The 20,692-nt window shown below is 36.8% G+C and overlaps 1 protein-coding gene across 4 annotated transcripts; it reads left to right on the top strand.

Annotated features, from left to right (window-relative positions):
• Window positions 1–1,127: 1,127 nt before the first annotated feature.
• map4k3b (mitogen-activated protein kinase kinase kinase kinase 3b) lies at window positions 1,128–20,175 on the top strand. Of its 4 annotated transcripts, none has more exons than XM_081347546.1 (33): window positions 1,128–1,376; window positions 3,656–3,713; window positions 4,010–4,100; window positions 4,813–4,877; window positions 4,970–5,025; window positions 5,109–5,156; window positions 5,502–5,544; window positions 5,641–5,713; window positions 5,828–5,959; window positions 6,153–6,215; window positions 7,486–7,567; window positions 7,664–7,780; window positions 8,153–8,231; window positions 8,343–8,401; window positions 8,486–8,526; window positions 10,565–10,603; window positions 10,792–10,845; window positions 12,088–12,142; window positions 12,227–12,401; window positions 13,045–13,115; window positions 13,534–13,575; window positions 13,747–13,831; window positions 13,946–14,025; window positions 14,423–14,483; window positions 14,592–14,709; window positions 14,836–14,894; window positions 15,043–15,146; window positions 15,228–15,399; window positions 15,539–15,607; window positions 15,939–16,031; window positions 16,136–16,206; window positions 16,700–16,755; window positions 16,840–20,175. In XM_081347546.1, the coding sequence occupies exons 1-33, from the start codon at window positions 1,281–1,283 to the stop codon at window positions 16,925–16,927; spliced, it is 2,595 nt and encodes an 864-aa protein (XP_081203672.1). In that variant the 5' UTR covers window positions 1,128–1,280; the 3' UTR covers window positions 16,928–20,175. The 4 variants fall into 4 exon arrangements, with proteins under 4 accessions (XP_081203672.1, XP_081203670.1, XP_081203673.1 ...); XM_081347544.1 differs by having other exon boundaries at window positions 12,227–12,500; XM_081347547.1 differs by lacking the exon at window positions 10,792–10,845.
• The last annotated feature ends 517 nt before the right edge of the window (window positions 20,176–20,692 follow it).

The raw sequence follows: 20,692 nt of genomic DNA, 5'->3' as shown, positions 1-20,692 counted from the left end.
TGTGGACTTCAACCGAAAACAGGATGTAAACACAGGTATTTGCTCTGGCTTAAATAACATCATTTTTATACATTTCTTTCACATCTACTGCAGTCAGATTCACTCATGTTCACTCTGAAGGAATCACTCACATTTTCTGTGCACTTGTAATGACACATCAAGGATGTTAAGAGGCTAAAAGCAGGTTTAGTACTTGCCCCATTGAAGTCAACAGGGTGCAAATTTTAAAAATAGAATAACTCGGTGTAGGCTGAGTGTTGTTGTCGGTGTTGTTCTCTGTATTGACAGCACTCCAAATGTACAAAAAAATGAGCTCAATGTTAAAACTGACCGGAGTTCTCCTTTAAGTAGCTTTTATAAACGTGTCTTAGAAAAAAAAACATTACTGGTCTGCATCTTGAGACAAAACATTGTCACTGATATATTTAAAGATTTGTCAGTGCAAGTTGCTTTCATGTAAGACAGATCTAACATGAATTTTACATTTACATTTAATCCTTTAGCAGACGCTTTTATCCAAAGTGATTTACAAATGAGGAGAGCAATAGAAGCAATTAAACTAACAATAGGACAACAATTATGCAAGTGCTGTGACCCTTCCCAATTTAGTCTAATGCAGTACACTTACAATTTTTTTTTTTTTTAGTCTTAAGCCTTGTCTGTGAAACGGGGATGGTCTATTGTTTAAAATTGACACTATCCCACAGTTTCACAGACAGATCTTTAGCTAGTCCCAGATTAAAATGCATGTTTGAGCTGAAAGCAACATATCCTGGCTTAATCTAAGCCCTGTCTGTGAAACCGAGCCTATATCTATTATATTTTAAAACTGTTATATTTTGGTTTAAATATGTTGCTTGGAAAAGTATGCTTGGTAAATTTTTCTAAAAAAAAAAAAAAAAAAAAAATATATATATATATATATATATATATATATATATATATATATATATATATATATATATATTACTTGGTTAACGTTTGATATTTGCTATCTATTAAAGTTACTTTGTTACATTTTAAGCGTGGCTTAAGTTTTCAATCCATTTCTGGCTTATTATGCACAAATTTCTCTCCATCCTCAGTGCGTGTGCTATGACACTTTGCCAGTGTGTCAGTTGCAATGCGCATGCGCGTAGGAGGCCATGTTGTTGTAGTTCGGTGGGACTGGACCGTCATATCCCTCCGTTACTGTATGTCTCTGCGATCATCACCCCCCTCCCGTTTTTGACACCGGGAACACGTAAATAAACCGGAGGGCGCAAACGGTGACTTGCACAATGAATTTAAGCTTGGATCTATCGCGCAGAAACCCACAGGAAGACTTTGAGCTGATCCAGAGGATCGGGAGCGGAACCTATGGAGATGTGTACAAGGTAGAGATCAACTGGGTATCAGATTTTTAGAAAGCTACCGACCTAGACTGCATTTTTGGGCATCATAAACGCTTTCCAAACGGTCAGAATGCCCCTATGGTGCCCAAAAATACTGTCTATGTAGGAAGCTCACTAGGGATTAAGGCGAAGCCACTTAACTGACCAATGTAACCAGAATGCGGGAGACAACAGATGTGTGTTTACGCTGGACCACAGTGTATCTGTGTTTTGTTGCAATTTTGCGTCTCGGATATGGTGTAATATCCTGAAAGGCTCTAGAGATCTTTGTTTCCATAATGCACAGGGCCTAGCAGGTCTATTTGACCAGCGAGAGCCAAAGCAGGGCTGTCAAACTCGAAGTCCTGCATCTCTTTATGTGATATATCTGTGTGACATAAACAAAGGCAAGAATAGACCAATATGCTGCAGAGAGACTGTGCAGTGGCAGATGGTCACTACTAAGGGGTGTTGCAAGGTGTTGGGTCTAAGGGGAAAGGCAAGTGCAATCTTGTTCTTAAGAAACACTAAATGTGCCTGACTTCCTTCGGTGACAGGAAGTGGCTGAACTTTAAACTGCAAGTGTGTGAGTGTGTTTGCCCACAACTATGTCCATCCTGTTTGTTCGTAATTGTTCCCTCTTCCTGGGTTTTTATAGTGTGTTTGAGTTAGAGTGTGTGTTGGGTGTATGCCATTTAATCACACACGTTCACTCAATCAGATCCTTGTTGTAGGTGGAGAGATGTAGGACCAGAATAAAAAAAAACACCAAGCAAAATAATAATAGAGAGAAGACTATATGAGAATTTTACAAATTCATCTGGTTGATTATTGCAATGTAATTCAATTGGATTGTTTACATATGTTCCTTCTGCTTAAATAAATCAATTAACTTATTTTAATAAAAAGTAGAAACAGCCCTGAGCTTATTTATTACAGGACAGTGAAATGCCTCACTGCGATCGTAGAGGCCCTGTGTGATTTTGTGTGTGCGCATGTGAAAGTTATTTGATGTTCTCCTTGTCCTACTTATTACAGCCATCACAGCACTGTGAACATCGATACACACGTTTCAGCTGCCTCTGTTCCATATTACTTGGAATGCTGAATGCAATTCCATGTAAAACTAAGATAAAATGTTGGAAAATCTCTCTCTCTTTGTGTGTCTCTGATGACATCATCCTCACTTCTGTTTGGCAGACAGATGTCTCTCAGTTCAGTTGTATAGATGAGGGCTTTGTGAGTGTGTTTGTGCGTTCACTTGTGAGAGAACATGCAAAATACTGTGTGTTTTCTAGAAAATCCTGAAAAATAGTCTTGAACTGATATAGCCAATATACACATGATAGTGTTCAAATGTTTGGGGTCAGTAAGATTTTTTTTTCTGATGCTCACCAAACCTGCATTTATTTAATAAAAATTCAGTTAAACTATAAAATGAAATGTTAAATAATATTCCAATTTTCTATTTTAATATATTTAAAAAAAAATGTATTCCTGTTATGGTAAAGCTGAATTTTTGAGCATCATTACTCCAGTATTCAATGTCACATGGTCCATTTAAGACACATTTAATATGGTTACACATTATTTTGATGGTTCCCTTTAGACATTCTATAAGTAACGTTGCACCTTCATGTCAACTAACATTTATTAGAGTAGCAGTTTGTTGTTTTCTAGTCTACGCCAGCCTTGTCATTGGATAGGAAACAATTTCTGCTCTCAAATAATTAATATAATGTTTAAAAATAGACATGTATAATAATTTATTTTAACAATCTCATTTGTTGTCATTAAATAGTTTTTTTTTTTTATTATATCGGCCTCTGGCAACCTTGCTCTCAGCATTAGCTACTAATTAAAATACTTTCTCCAATGCCAGCTTAATGTTCAGGGAGAACGATATGTATTCCATTTAAGGGGTAATTTTTCCAAAAAAATCCAAACAACTTAACTTTAAATGTTGCTTTTTGTTTTTGCAATCATCAATAATCAACAAGTGGGACTGCCTGAATGTCCAAAAATAGGGTAGATGGGAGGAATGTTTCGGAAACTTGTTTGATGCCACTAATGGTGCAGAACTTCTCCTTTTATTGTTGGAGCAGATTGATCTTTAAATGTGGGTCTGATCCATACAACATGTCTAATAATTATATCTAATGCATAATATAATAATGAGTAGAGCAATTGGGATCAGTGAGTTAGCATTTGGCATTAGCACTTGTGCTATTGTACACCTGTTGGGCTTATGGAATCACAGCTCTAATGCTCTTCTTTTCCAGGCTCGTAATGTCAGTACTGGAGAACTGGCTGCTATCAAAGTCATCAAACTAGAACCAGGTGAGCCAGCTCTGCTGCACTCACAGTGCTGTTTAACCACCGGTACATAGTGCCCTATCACTATCCATCTATACTTGAATAGTTAAATATTACAAGTATGGTGTGTTCGTGCATTGTAATGGTGTGATTGTGCATGCATTGTAAATAGAGGCAGTGTGATCACTCACCTTTTAGCACAGAATTCAGTTTTCCATTCCATTCTGTTTCCAACATGGAACTGTTTTCATATTTAAGTCTGTTTGCAACATTGCTTCAGCTTGCTTTTTTACTGAATTATTTTGTGAATTGATTTGCAGGAGAGGACTTTGACGTGGTGCAGCAGGAGATTATTATGATGAAAGATTGTAAACACTCAAACATCGTTGCATATTTTGGCAGTTACCTCAGGTACATGTACACACATGCAATCAAACGCCCTTATGTTTTAATCATTGTATAATCTAATACAGGGGCAGACTGGTTGTTCGTCAGCAGGGTTTTTTTTTTTTGTGCAATTAACTGTTTTACTAGCATTACACTACCGTTTAAAATTTTGGAGTCAGTGTGATTTGTTTTTTTGTTTTGTTTTCTGAAAAAAAAATTATACTTTTATTCAGCAAGGACACATTAATTTGATCAAAGATTACAGTAAAGACATTTCTAATGTTACAAAAGATTTCAATTTCAAAGAATCCTAAAACCTGTTTCTTGAGCAGCAAATCAGCATATAAGGATTATGTGACACTGAAGACTGATGCTGAAAATTCAGCTTTGCCATCACAGGAATAAATTACATTTTAAAATATATTAAAATAGAAAACAGTTATTTAAAATTGTGAAAATATTTCACAATATTACTGTTTTTACTGTATTTTTCTTCAAATAAATTCAGCCTTGATGAGCATTTGAGACTTCTTTCAAAAACAAAAAAATCGTACAGAGCCCAAACCTTTGAACGGTAGTGTATATTCTGTTTCTCTCTTTTTATTAATTGTTGATATTTTTCCCTACCTGTTGAAGTACACGTCTCAACCCAACATGCACCTCTTTTAAGCTGTTAAGGCCAGAAATGGTCTGATAAGGCTTGATAATTGATGTCTTCTTAATATCCCTGTTTCAGGAGAGATAAATTATGGATCAGCATGGAATACTGTGGTGGGGGCTCTCTCCAGGATATATACCATGGTAACTATTGTTGCCGATTCCAAAACGGGAGATTTTAATGCATTTATCATGTTGAGCTGTTCACTCATATAGATGTATATCTGTATCTTCAGTTACCGGGCCGTTGTCAGAATCCCAGATTGCGTATGTATGTCGGGAGACCCTGCAGGTATATGCACACATTTACTGATGCGTAAAATGTATTGTGTGACAATTTTGAATGATTAATGTGGGTTTCTGTTTTCATGTCAGGGTGTTTACTATCTCCATAACAAAGGCAAGATCCACAGAGATATAAAGGTACAAACTGGACTTTCAAATATAATTAAATTTCACAGTGTTGACATAATTTTCAATCATGACTCGACTGATGTTATCATGCAAAAATAACTAAGATAAATTGTGTTTTTTGGGGAAAATGCTATTGACATTTTTTATAGTGAATATACTCTAAAATATTTCATTGGCCAGTAATTGCTTTTGTGTAGAGTAAAACTTGAGTGAATTGTTCTCTTAAGATGGTTTTGTTCGATAAATTGGTCGAACTGGTTCACAAATTATTCATTAATGAATTAGTCTGAATCAAATGAACTTGATTTATTATCTTTCAAAATCGCTCACTGTGTTTCTACTCTTGTTTTGTAGGGCGCAAATATTCTGTTGACGGACAATGGCTACGTTAAGCTAGGTAATAAAAACACTTTACATGAATGACTTGGCGGTTTTTCATTTAAAACAGAACCACTGAATTCCTCTCTCACACCTTCCGTTTGTCTCTCTCCAGCTGATTTTGGAGTTTCGGCTCAGATATCAGCCACTTTAGCAAAAAGAAAGTCCTTCATCGGAACTCCATATTGGTATGTCAGTCCTCTTTTGTCTCTTATGTGTTAGGATTTTTTTAATAGATTGATTCTAGTCAGCACTGTAGTCACATGTATATCATTTCTTTCTTTATGTGTCTTACTCTGTAGGATGGCGCCTGAGGTGGCCGCAGTCGAGAGGAAAGGGGGCTACAATCAGCTGTGCGATATTTGGGCCGTGGGCATCACAGCTATTGAGCTGGCAGAGTTGGAGCCGCCAATGTTCGACTTGCACCCCATGAGGTGTGTGTCCAGTTTCCTCCATCATGGGCAGTCCATTGCTGCACAATGGATGTCCGATTCTGCTAAATTAATTGCATCGTTTCATAGTTAATATATATTACACAGGTCACCCGTAGTATGACGACACTCCTGTGTTCTCCCTCTTTTCCACATTTGTCTTACTTTGGTCCTCTCTGTTGCGTTTCCCCTTTAGAGCACTCTTCCTAATGACCAAGAGCAGTTTCCAACCACCTAAGCTGAAAGACAAAGTTAAGTGGTAAGTATTTCTAAATGATTCATAAGTACAGTTCAAAATCGAATGAGAAAAACAAAATACACTACCGTTAAAAGTGGGGAGTTGGTAAAAAAAATGTTTTACATTTAATTTTTTTTTTTAATGTAAGTCTGTTATGGTCACCAAGGCTTAAAAAACAATAATATTGTGAAATATAATTTTTTAATTTTAACATATTTTAAAATGTTATTTATTACTGTGATGGCAAAGCTGAATTTTTAGTGTCCTTCAGAAATCATTCTGATTTGATGCTCTCGGCCCAGTTGTTCAAAAGTAATCTGACCGGATTTTGGCAATCGGATTGGATCAAACCTTGAAAATGTAAAAGAAATTTTAAAGAAAAAAAAAAAACACGATTCTGAAATCAGATTAGATCACAAAATCCAATCTTGGTTTTGATCTGGATCAAATCATCAGTTTGTATTCCAAACTTTTTAGTAAGATTGGGATACCTTTGAAACCTTTTAAAAAAAATTAGGATTATTCTGATCCCATCAAAAGGGTGGATTTTAAATTAGTTTACTGTTAAAGTAATAAATTACAAGTAGTCTTTCGGGAGCCTACAGTAAAGTAAAAAAAATCATTTGACGCCATAAAATAATCCCCTAACAGTTGTAAATATCAAACAAAAGTTTAAAAAATGATAAGTTTTTTTTAATTTTTTTTTATTACTGTTTGTAATCAACATTGGCACAAAGTCATAAGAGATGAACCTGTCAAAAGTTTTTTGCGAGTGAACACATTTTCTCGTGTGAATGCTACGCAAACTTTTCTGAGAGAAAGCAAAAGCATTGAAATATTTTTTTCCCCCCATCTCATATTTTTCCATCACCATGTCCCTTTAGGGGCTCCGAAGAGCAATAGTAATCCAGATTTGGTAATCTGAAAAAGTGTGTATCTGGATCAGGGTGATTCAATCCAATTTTGCTTTGAAAAACCGGCACAAAAGTAAGATGGGTTACCTGATCCTGAATAACAAAACATAGGATTTCCAAATCCAGATCATTCTGATCCAGATTAAACTTTTTGAACAACTGGGCCCAGGAAACTTTGTATTATCAAAGTTTGCTGCTTAATGTTTTTGTGAAAACGGCTGCTTTTAAAAAGCAGAAAACCGCTGAAAAAAATTATTTTAAACCCTCCCTATTTCAATTCTACGCTTGTTACTGTAACGGCAAACTTAGGTTTATTCAAATGTTAGATACATTTTTGAAAATTTTCATTCTCATCTGGTTTGTTTTGGTTCATGAAGGACAAATAATTTCCATCACTTTGTGAAAATGGCTTTGACCAAAAATCCCAAGAAGAGACCAACGGCTGACAAACTACTGCAGGTAAGATCTGCCCTTCCTTCAGAGAACATATATGATTGGCTCCATTGATCCACCATTGTTCAATAATGTTTCATTGCATCACTTCTGTTTTTGCAGCACCCGTTTGTTACCCAGCCGCTTAGCCGGACTCTTGCCATTGAGCTACTGGACAAAGCCAACAACCCTGACCACAGTACACAGAGTGATGCAGAAGAGGATGACATTGACCCAGAGGTAATTCCATATATCTGACTCTTTCTTTACATTTTAAACATTGGGAAACCATGTCAGGGCTTTAAACTGAAGCACTGCTTTCTAATTGGTTGTTTCTTTAGATGTAGATCCTAAGTGAGGGCAGTCAGTTGGCTCTGCCAGCTGCCAGGTACAAGTGTGTCAGGTTACCCATGCTGCAGTGTGCATATGCGATTGTGTGTGTATATGAACGCATGTGAGTTTATTGGTTTTAACACGTAACTGCAGTGGCTTGCGGTGTTGCCTTGAGGAAAGATTAGGGTCTTGTAACAGATATTCAGAAAAGGTGTGTATATAACTAAGGCTTTTTAGCTTTCAAGTTTGAAAACTAACTTGTGGTCCCTTTGTTTGCAGTCTCCCGTGTCTGTTCCACATCGAATCCGCTCAACTAGCAGGAGCTCACGAGACGGAAAGACTCTGTCTGAGATTAACTGTAAGTCATGTGTCAAGCAGCCCTTGACTCACTGAACCGAAATAAACACAAGAATTCTCAGAATACTTATAAGCACAAAAAGAAATCTGAAGTCTTTGTATCCTCTTCTAGTTGATAAGGTGAAGTTCGATCCACCTCTGAGGAAGGAGACCGAACCGCATCATGAGATGGTTTGTGACACTTTGCCATTGGTTTATTGTTGTTTAGTCTGTTTGTTTGGATTACTCGTCTGACTGTCTTTTTGATTCATCTAGGATCTACCATTAGAGCCCCAAAGCATTCTGGGAAATAACAAGTGAGTGTGTTTTATTCTTTATTTGCGAGTCTATCTAAAAAATCAATGAATGAATAAGGAATAGTCTAAAACTAGTCGTCCTCATTGATCAATTAGTCAGTTGATAGATTAAAATAACAAGAACTGAAATTGTCTAAAACTAGTCTACCTGACTAATCAACTTGGTTGTTGGTTACTAGTTGATTATGCAACCATTGTGACCAATCCCTAGTTTAGAATAACAAAATTGTAAATAAATGGTAACCGTTTGCAATAAGGTTTTAATTTGTTAACATTAGTTAATATATTATGAACTAACTATGAGCAATACATTTGTTACTGTATTTTTTTTTATCTTTGTTAACGTTAGTTAAGAAAAATACATCTGTTCATTGTTTGTTTGTTACTTACCAGTGCATTAACTAATTTTAACAAATACAACTTTTGATTTTTATAATGTATTAGTAAATGTTGAAATTAACATTATCAAAGATTAGTAAATGCTGTAGAAGTGCAGTTCATTATTACTTCATGTTAACTAATTTAGTTAACTGATAAATTAATTCTTTAAAAAATAAAGAAACGTCTAAAACTAGCCAGGCTCACTAATCAGTTGTTGGCCAACTAGTCATCCATCATGACTCATCTCTAGTTTAATTTAAAGGTGCTGTATGTAGGATCCAGCGGCCTCTAGCGGTGATGTTTCAGATTGCAACAACAGTGCTCGTGCGCGTGCTCAAACTCAAGAGCGCGAACTCACTACCGGCGGCCACACTTTTCAACACAACGGAGAAAGCATCACACAACATGCTGGAAACTCATGTAAACTCCCACTGCAACATTACCATAATAGGCTACTTTTATCAGCTTGACGTAGAACTAATGCTCCATGCTCGTACCATGATAACGTTACATTGACTGTATTTTGCCGACATGTGGTGTTATCTAGCATTATTTTACTAACTATTTGTGTATCTTTCACAATCAGCAATGTCAATATAAGGTCAATGAATGAAAACGAAAACGGTTAGTCAACTAGACTGGACAATTTCAGTGTAACAATAAGACAGTAAGTAATATTACTGTACTGAACATGTCTGGAAATGTGTATTATAAACAATATGATAGTAGTGGGATGAGTGACGTTAGACAGTAGATCTAGAACATAAAATAAAAGTTACATCCTAAAGCACCTGCTTTTTGTTATCATGGAACAGTCTTTTGTATTCATTTCATGTCTTATGTATGTTATATTTTACCTTGCTATTTCAAAACGGAGGTCTCTCCACAATTCAAACGCTCTGCCGATGTTGATCCGTGTTTTCGTCCTGAGTCGATCCGATTGACGTTTGGCCTGACGAGCTTCAGCAGATAATATATATATATATATATATATATATATATTTTTTTTTTTTGGAGTTTGTGTTGGAGTCTGTGTTGTGCTGGAGGCAGGTCGTTTTTTGGTGTTATCAGACTCCATGTCGTTAGCTGCAGTGCAGTTGCAATAGACTGTAGGCTCGGGAGCGCGCATGCACGTCACATCCGGTGGATTTCGCAGAAAATCCGACCCGGAGACTTCACATAAAAATAGGAATACTGGCCTTCAGAGGTAATAGCAAAACACGAAAAGTGGATCAATGTAATGTGTGATTACAACCCCTTCACAGACGGGCAATAAAAAAAGGATTCATTTTATAAAAAAAGTTACATACAGCACCTTTAAAGCAACAAAGCTAATAATATATAAAGAATTAAGAGAAAGTCTACAACCTGTCACCACACTAATCAACTAGTTTTGTTGTTGGATGACTAGTTGACTAGTCACTTGTCAATTTGGTGTTGCAACACATCTCAGTTTACTAATATGTCTGTGCATGTGTGTGTGTGTGTGTGTGTGTGTGTGTGTATATATATATATATATATATATATATATATATATATAATATATATGTGTGTGTGTATGTTTATATATATATATATTATATATATATAACAGTATTACACAGTGTATATATATATGTAAAAAACAAGTTCTGTCTTTTATTCATTGTTTTTCAGGAGTCTATTAAAATCTGTTGCTGAGGAGCTCAATCAAAGGTACTCCCTCTGTCACTTTTGATTGGTCAGCCAACCTGCTTTGCAAACTAATCACCTCTGCAGTCTCATCTCTGCTTGGCACTGAGAAGCTCTTACTGCTGAGTGTGTGTGTGTGTGTGTGTGTGTGTTCTCTGCATTCTTCTCTGGCTGCTTTACCTTCTTAGCCTCACCCTCTTCATCTCTCTCAGGGGTCATGTGACACATTTAGAGGATGAGGAGGAGGATGAAGGTGATGATTTGCAGTAAGTGAGAGGAAGATGTAATGTTATCGAAAACACCTGTGATCATCCGTGACTTCCTGTCTGTTAGTGTCAACTGGATGTGAGATTGAAGGATGTGCTCGGTTTGTTTTGTAGTGTGTCTGGTTTTAAGTTGCTTGCTGGTGCTCAGATGCATGATCCTTGTGAAAATATGCATTTGTGTTTGTAAGTTCATTTATAGTATGAGAGTTTATGGTAAGCCAAGACACTTGCATTTTGCTTTATTAGATGCTTGGACATATATTAACATCACCAAAATTGACAATTTTTTTTTTTTTAATGGAATATTGCAATTTATCCATGCACATTATTTTTTTTAGTCATGTGCATTCATAATCATTAATCAAAAACATGAACTTGCCCTCCCCCTGGCAACAAAAACAACAATCCAATCAATTCCTGATGGACAAAATCAAGTCACGCCTTCCATTTTTGCTCATTTGTTAAGCTGTTTAACTCTGATATACGTCACAATAGGGGAGACGATCACAATTTCTGTTTTTCTACACTATAAGACTTTCTGCCAGATGACAAAATGGGCAAAAAAAAAACATCCTAAGATTTACTTTGAAGGAGGAACCCGAGTATTATAAAGATTTAGGACTGGGCTTTTTTTGACTCGGGACAGTAAACAACCTCCTATCAATCACATAGCAACACCCTGGCAACCACCAGAACACCCTAGCATTGTGGCAATGAGTTTTGCAGGGACAAGCACCACTCACATTTTCTACTCACAAAATCTGTTTATAAAAATCTACTATAATGAATTATTTGTGTATGTTGTGTGTTGATTCTGATTTGTGTTTCAGTCATGGAATTTGATCAGACATTTGTTTTGGTTTGTTTAATAAGTTGGCGATGAGCGCAAGACATACAGAAACACTTTTGTTTTCCATCAGTTTGAAGGATTGAAAGAGTAAACTCTAAGAAGTTCAAAATATTCTGCTCTGGATTAGGTAGATTAGACTTGAGCATATTTAGCACTATGTTTGTGTGTCTTGTGTCCACATGACCATTTCTTGCTTGCCGGTTATAATTCTTTACTGTTTTTGACGTTGTATATGGTCTCTTTCTTCATCTGATTGTTTCCCTGTATGCGTTTTCCACTGTCCAAAGAAACTGTGCCATTGGTCCTTGCGTCCTTCTTTTGTGTTACCATATCTTGTTTAGCAGTATGACTATAAGTCATTACAATATGCTCGTGTGTGTCTGTGCCTACAGCTGTAACTCCACTTCAACCATGAGACCGAAAGTACCACCTCCTCTGCCACCCAAGGTAAAAGATATACATACACTTCTCTATCCCACAGACTTTTGACAGAATGTGTAACTCACACTCTTTCTCTTTATCACTTCTTAGCCGAAGGTTCTGTCTCCCGCACAGAACAGTACCGTCTCAGAGGACAATACCGGAGAAGGGACCATTAAACGTTGTCCAGCTTCTGGGAGCTCCACCCCTCCTGTTCGGCCTGCTTCCTATGTGCCCCCCAGACCGCCACCTCCTCGCCTGCCCCCACACAGGCGTAGTAGTCTAGGTAACAAACCATCTGAGCACGCTCAGACAGAGCCAGCAGGGGATGATGGGATTTATAGGTTCTGGGAATGGCTTCATGCTGAACAACAGGAAGAACAAAGTAAGCTAAGCACCGCCCACTTGAGCGTGCCCTCTTGTGATTGGTAGACAGCCAGTCTTCCTGTTCCTTGTGTCATTTTGGCTTTAGTTAACAACATAGATAGCTGTAGCTTTACCGTAGTTTAGTTGAGAGCTACTTAATGTGACTTAGTAGTTAGAAGGTGTTGTTTTACAACTCATTAACAGTTAATTTAATGGATTATGCAAGTAAGGTAACAAACGTGCCCATGCTGAATCAGCTCTGTAAAATGCAGAAAGTGTGTTTAATCGAGCTTCTGGATAAATGCCCAGTTATGATTCTCTTCTCCATTATTTGATCATTTGATGAATTACCACTGCATTAATAGAAAATGTACGCAAATTCTTTTTTTTTACCACTTGCTTTCTGCAGGCAGTGACAGTGCAGCCAAAAACAGCTAAATAGCTTGTTTTTTAAATAGGGGTGCCTCTATAATGAGCCTAATTTACATAGGTGTGTCTCTGTTCCTTGAATGTGATTTCAGCTTTCAAAGGACAGATGATACAATGTGAGTGTTTATGTGCAGGTAATGGAGTTTCTGTTCAGGAGAATGGAGAGAAAGAAAAACTGGCCTCCCTTCCCTCATCTAGTCTAAAGGTGCGATTAATCTCCTTATGGTTATATTGAAACGTTTATATTTTTTGATATATACAATTTTCCTTTTTTTTTTTAAATTATTATTACTTTCTTAATTCTAATTTTGTTCAAAAGCATAACAGAAATTCATCAAAATGGTTCAAATGCCGAGCAAGGGAAATATCTCTGCCTCTTTCATTGTGTTATTGTTATAATTAGGGTTGTTCTAAACCCCAGACTTAATTTATGAAACTGCAATGTCTGTGCTGTGGAGGAGATAGATGTGGTATATTTTGTCAGAGTGTGTGGAATTAACAGTTATTGCCTAGTAATTACGATTCCCTGATTAAACAAGGGAAGAAATTGTTTAATAAAACATATTCTGCTCTTGTAAACTGTGATAGCATCTTACAGACTTTATCTCTTTCTCTCTTTGTAGCTACCGTTTAGTAATGGCCTCCCACCAACCCCTCAAGTACATGTGAGTCATTCATCTTTCACTCATTTTCTTGCTATATCTCTTTCATACACACAAATATTGAAAGACATTGAAGGTATCGACTAACACAAATGTAATAGCAACTACAGTACATTTGGACCATTCCAACTCAGCCCTGCTGCCATGATGTTGATCTTTCTTTCTGCTCTGCAGATGGGAGCTTGTTTCTCTAAAGTGTTCAATGGCTGTCCCCTGAAGATTCACTGTGCCTGTTCATGGATAAACCCAAACACCAGGGGTGAGAAACAGCACATGCAGAGCTCAGGCATTCTCAAATCAAATGCTTCTTACATCATTATCATAATTATGGGTTTTGTCACTTTTATGAGATTTTCTTGTGACTCATTTTCAGACCAGTATCTGATTTTTGGTGCTGAGGAAGGAATTTATACCCTCAATCTGAATGAAATTCATGAGAGCTCCATGGAACAGGTCAGGAATAACTTAGATGGCTATATAGGTAAAAAGGTTTTTGCATTTTGAATATATATATATACACACACCAATGATCCAAATGAGCCAAAACATTATGACCATGGGCATGAAGTTTTGGCTCATCAGTGTAAATATATATATATATATATAATATATATATGTGTGTGTGTGTGTGTGTGTGTGTGTGTGTGTGTGTGTGTGTGTGTGTGTGTGTGTGTGTGTGTATAGTAATATACATTGATTAATAATATACAAATATATAATCAATATTTATGCATTTACTCTAAAAAGTGATGAGAGTTTATTTAATCATGAAGAACCGACATTGAATTTTGATAATAATATATTAAATGGGATTATTTATTTATTTTTATTTTTGTTTGATTACATGCAGCTGGTTCCACGGAGGTGTACATGGGTGTATGTAATGAATAACTGGCTGCTTTCTATATCAGGTGAGATAAAACCAATAAGGAAAAGATTTACATGCTTTTGAAGGATATGTTAATGTTTTAACTTTACCATAATGTAATTCTATGCTCATATGTGTGTGCGTTCCACAGGTAAAGCATCGCAGCTGTACTCTTACAACCTGGCGGGGCTCTTTGAGCAAGCTCGACAGATGCAGAAGTTACCCGTTGCCATACCAACGCATAAACTCCCTGACAAAATAATCCCACGGTATGATTCAGACTAATCCATTTCAAATCTTTTTTTTTTTTGTGTAGGAATTTTTTCTGATAAAACTCATAATTTAATTTACATATTTGTTAAATGCACATCCTATGAAATCTCGTCATTTTGCAGAAAGTTTACCGTGTCCAATAAAATCCCAGATACAAGGGGTTGCCAGAAATGCTGTGTAGGTCAGTATAAATGCATTCTTATGTTTTGTGTTGAAATGCCTACCAAATTATATGATCAGAACACTGCACATTTTTTAGGATTTGCACATAAATAGTAAATATTCTTTGCACAGATACAGTCAACATGCTTCTGTATGTGTATCTATAGTGCGAAACCCATACACGGGTCATAAGTACTTATGTGGAGCTTTCCAGTCCAGTGTAATGCTGTTGGAATGGGTGGAAGCCATGCAGCGCTTCATGCTCATAAAGGTAAGTGAAATATTAAGAAACACAATGTTAATCTATCTATAAATCTATCTAGTATAATCCTGTGTATTTGTGTCTGTCCAGAGCATAGACCTCACCCTGCCGTGTCCATTAGAAGTCTTTGAGATGTTGGTGGTTCCTGAGCAGCATTATCCACTGGTTTGTGTGGCAGTCAGTAAAGGAAGCCACCCTGATCAGGTGGTCACATTTGGCACTGTTGATCCCAATGCGGCCACCCCAGCGTTCACAGAGCCCGGTCAGTTTTTCAGAGTCTCGCTGTGTTCAAAACAGAATGATTTTTTTGGTTTGGATTGGATTGCTTAAAACATGTTTGGCGCTTTTAGAGTGTTGCTCTTGGGTCTTGTATGAACCCTTGTTGTGTTTTGTGTTTCCAGAAACACCTCAGACATGTGTCATTCATGTGACTCAGCTGGAGAGAGACACTGTCCTTGTGTGTTTAGATCGTAAGTAAATAAAATATATGCTTGTATTATAATAAATAATATAATAGTATTTGTGAAATATTTACTTCTAAAATAATATTAAATTTAAATATAATAGGAAACTTATTTTTTGTTCACCATTAAATTAATGGGTTAATTTTAGGCACAGTGTGATAAAACCACATGTACATTAGCCTGATATTGCTTTCTGAGTTCACACAGGATTTTTTTCTCTCGACATTTGTCAGCACTTGTGTCACAGATTCATGTTCAAACAAGCATTTGCACAAGCTCAGTTCCATCTCTGGGAAGTCATTACTACATTATAATGTTTCTACTGTGTATTTTGCAGGGTGTATAAAGTTGGTGAATTTACAGGGCAGGTTAAAATCCAACAGGAAGTTGTCAACTGAACTTACCTTTAACTTCCAGATTGAGGCAATAGGTAAGAACTCAATTAAGTTTTAAATTACGTTACATTAAATCAAGACGGATGGGAGAATTCATTGTGTGCTTTGATTAATAATCATTTATTTGTCTTTTTTCAAGTGTGTCTGCAGGACAGTGTTTTGGCGTTCTGGAAGCATGGAATGCAGGGGCGAAGCTTTAAAAACAGTGAGGTGTGTTATGCCTGTGAACTTTTTACTCAGTGGTTCTCAACTAGTTTTGCTTCAGGACCCAGATTTACAGCTGACATCAAGTGGCGCCCAAAACATACAACAGTGATTTTGATGGTTTCATGCGCATAGCATCGTGACACACCAGTTGAGAACCACTGAACTAGATTATACATTCATAGCTGGTATCCAGTGCTCTTAGATTTAAGGTGCGGTCACATTAGCAAAATTTTGTGGGCAAAAAAAAAGGCTATTGTCCATCGTCAACAGTTGAGCAATTCATGAAGTCACTACCAAACCAAACAGCTTTCTGTTGGTCAATGCGGCAAATTCACGTAACCAACTTGAACCTGAGCAAAATCTGTGCGAAGAACATTTCACCCACATGCGAAACAATGACAGGATTTTGGCCACAATTTTTCGCAGACCAACGATAAATGTGACCGAACCTTTAGACAAAATGTGTGTAGTTGGTAACTGATGTTCTCTGCTTTAGATTACTCAGGAGATCGCTGATAACTCACGAACCTACAGGCTGCTGGGTGCAGACAGGTGAGAGCTCACCAACACTTACACTGTATCACAGAAGAGCCACAGTCAGAGTCCGGTTCTCACAAACATTTCTGTCTTTCTCAGAGTGGTGGTGTTGGAAAGCAAACCGACGGAAGACCCCACGGCTCAAAGTAATCTGTACATCCTCGCAGGCCACGAGAACAGCTTCTGAAAACACACTGCCTTAACACACACTACGTAATGCACGCAACAAAAGTCATATTCCTGAGACTTATACACCTCATTTTCATTTTTAAACTACGGAACACAACACTACTGAAAAACTTACACAAAGATAGCTGAAATAAAACACTACATATTTTTGGTTCAGTGTGATACCAGCCCCTGGAACCTCGTATTGATACAAAATCGATACTTAGTACAAAGGTGCGTTCACACCATGTCGTAATTACCGTAATTACGTACTCGTAGAACTTGTAATTAGTCAATGGTGTTGCCATAGAAACGCATAATTCCAGAACAGCTTTGATTTGAAATTACGGTAAAAGGCTCATGTCGAATGTAATGTCTCATGAACAAACAGGAAAACAGGTCTCGTCGCATCCGCTTGTCGAAGAAAGTGAACTGACAGCGATATCAATGGACTTTCAGTTAAGTAATCAGCTAACCTAGCTAGTTATTTTTAATGTTGACGGTTAATTCAATTTTAATATCTGAATAAATAAATAAGCTTTTTGATATCAATTTGCAAATGCGATGGACATTAGTTATACTCATCTTTGCTCGCTCCTTTGAAGGCATCTTCAGTAAAAACAGCTCTATATTTTTGTGAAGCATATACAAAAGAGCTGAACCGGAACTGATGCGACCTGTTTTACAGAATATGAAAGTTTGTTACGCATAACCCCAATAGAGTGGTGCGGGTATGACGTCACTTTTTAGGCCAACCGGCTGTTAGCATCACACTGGCTCCCTCGACAAAAATCCAGTAGGATTTTTCCATAGGCTTTTGGATTATCGCAAAAAAAAAAAAAAAAGTTCTGTGATCAACAAAAGTTTATGATACTTACACATGAACACAAACAGATGAACACAACTTTTTATGAATTTTGAAGCCTAAATGCAGTCACCAGAAGTAAAAAGCTAAATGTAGGCTATAAACGCAGTACACCACGGTCCCACGATTTCAGTGTCACCATCACTAAGCTACCAACAACACTTTTGGCATAACATTATAAGCATAACGATGCTGTAAAAGCGGATTGAGCTTACCTTTTCAGCGTGATGACCTTTCGACAGCCTCTGTAGTACTCAACGTTACAGCTTCAAATAATCACAAGTGGGGTATTACTGATGTATTTTATGTCGCAGAATTAAAACCTTATTTCAGCCATTTAACCAAAACCCCATTCAAAAAACCCATTGACTTTTGGGACGATGCTAAAATGCTAACTCGTACTATGTTTTGACCTTCAAAGTGATGTCATACCTGCACCACTCTATTACGACATGGTGTGAACGCAGCACAAGCAGACGTAGGTAGACCGTTTAAAATGCGTTATAGATACGCATAGCATGTAACGGTAACATTAACAAATCTAATAATGGTCAAATCTAATTTTGTTGGTACTGGCAAACTGCATAACCATACTATAGATGCATTTCAATACACACCTTGATACACGACCATCAGATCTGTATGACTTTAATAACTAATGTAAAAACACAGAAGTCTAGTACAACAGTTGTCTAAAAGAGGAAACAAATTACCTGGCTTTTATATCTGGCATGATTTGCAGGTGTCGTACCATCTTGTTGGCTTCGTAGCTTTCAGTACTGCAATGACGCAGCCCTGTAAACAGCTCTTCTCTGTGTCATTATACATTTCACAATTGTTTACATTGAAAAACGATTTAAAAGCAGTCCAGTGGAACGCCAAAATGCGCTTTGTGTGAACCCGTGTAATTCCGAATTCTGTGACCCACCTAATTATGTGACCGTACACATAATGTAGTGATGTTAAGGTTAGGATTAGCTCAATACAGCAGCTACTACGGTCACAGAATTCAGAGAGTCACAGAATTCGGCACAGCACCTGTAAATCGAACCAACTCACTGTTTTTTCCTCCTCCTTCACCTCTTTCTCTTCATTCAAATTTATGGCGACACTTTTTCTCTCAAAAGTGCAGTAATATTAGCAAAATTTTGTGAGTAAAAAGATCCTTTGTCAAATGTAGGGATCCATGAAGCACTGCTCATACAGAAGTCACTTTGAAACCAAACAGCTTTCTGCTGGTCGATGTGGGGAATTTATGTGACCAACTTGAACCCAATGCGAAATCTGCGTCTGGAAATATTTTGGCTTACGAGAATTTGGCGATCACAATTTCTATTTAAATGACTGGATTTTGCACACAGTATATAGCTCCATATTTCATTATTATCAGCACAGGAACAGAAAGTGGAACATTAGAGTTGTTGTTTCTATTGTTTTATAAATTATGAACCATTTTTGTTAGCACAGCCTTGGTGGATTAAGCATTGAATAATTAAATTATATATATTTGCTGCCCTATACTGTAACAGCATCATGTTTAGTATCATCATGAGCCACTTAATGAGAATAGAGTGATTTTAGAGATTTTATATTTCATTATTTATGCAGAAAAACCAAGTGTCATATTTTCATTACCAAGCACTGTTATTGAAGGTTTGCACAATACGTTTGCTTTTCTCAGCGTGCCGTGTGTGTTAATGAGTGACTGCGCACTTACAGCCTGTGATGTCAATAGTAGAGTATAACAGACAAAGAAAACCTATTTATCAGGCTCACTGAAAACCGATTAGAGATAACAATGTCTTATGAATGCAGTATGTGTAAATATGAAAGGGGAAGTCAGAAAAAGAGCTCTTTCTAGAATGTAGCTGTCTGTGAAGCTTTCTAGCATCAGTTTGTATGGTGTCATATCTGAATACTATCTGTTCCTTTTTTTTTTTTTCAAAATAACTAAATCATGTTTTGTTTTGTTGAATGTGCAAATTTAGCATGTCGGCTCTACCTCTAACATGCATTTAAAACCATTATAAAGAAGAAAACACTACTTCAAATAGAGTATCTCCCTAACAGCAGTTTGAAACCCTGGTCTTGTCACATGGTCCATGATCCTGATTTTGATCCTGATCTTGAATGAAACCGTGTCTGAGCCTAATCTCCAGTAACCTTTACTCTGTATGTTTGAAAGAGTCACAAATGTGATATTGGATGCTTTGAGTACAGAGCGTGTGTCAAACTACTCCATGTCCACTACAGCATCATTCTCTTATGTAATGTGATGCACATGTCTTGTATATAGTGTAAAATAATTTGAGTTTTACAGACTGTATAAAGCCAATATTTTGTTTCAAATGTGAAACACTTTTATGAGATTTAACACATTAAACCAAGGTGGAAAAAAGATCAAATGCAACTGAATGGTGTTATTTTTGTCAAATATAGAGTCGTGGGCTGAATTATTGGCACCCTTATATGAACAAAGATGGCTATGAAAATAAATCTGCATTGTTTATCCTTTTGATCTTTCATTCAAAAATCGAAGATTTAGATAAGTAAAACAATTGAAAGTGGGGGGGAAATCACATTATGAAATAAATGTTTTTCTCCAAAACTCATTGGCCACAATTATTGGCACACATATAATTTATTATGAGTGAAATATCTCTGATGTATATTCCCATTCATATTTATATTTTTTAGCACACCAGGGTGACTAGGAACATGAAATTGTTTAGCCATGACTTCTTGTTTCACAGGAGTATAAATATGAGGAAACACAAAGGCCAAATTCCCTTAATCATCCATCAATATGAGTAATATAGTTCTGATGTGCAGCAAAATTTGAAATTTCGCAACCATCAGGGCAATAATTAAGAAGTTCCAATCAACTTAAGATGTTACGAATTTGCCTGGAAGAGGACG

The sequence above is a fragment of the Scardinius erythrophthalmus genome (genome assembly GCF_964197995.2).
Source record: "Scardinius erythrophthalmus genome assembly, chromosome: 19".
Taxonomy (NCBI): Eukaryota; Metazoa; Chordata; class Actinopteri; order Cypriniformes; family Leuciscidae; genus Scardinius; species Scardinius erythrophthalmus.
Note: the sequence above shows the minus strand (reverse complement) of the source record. Positions and strands in the feature narration are given on the sequence as shown.

Bases quoted from the DNA above. Each gene is read 5' to 3' on its own strand.
- map4k3b (XM_081347544.1), top strand. From the start codon at position 1,281: ATGAATTTAAGCTTGGATCTATCGCGCAGAAACCCACAGGAAGACTTT. The intron at 10,846-12,087 runs GTAAGTGAGAGG...CTGTGCCTACAG, and splicing joins GATGAAGGTGATGATTTGCA to CTGTAACTCCACTTCAACCA. The intron at 16,207-16,699 runs GTGTGTTATGCC...TCTCTGCTTTAG, and splicing joins GAAGCTTTAAAAACAGTGAG to ATTACTCAGGAGATCGCTGA.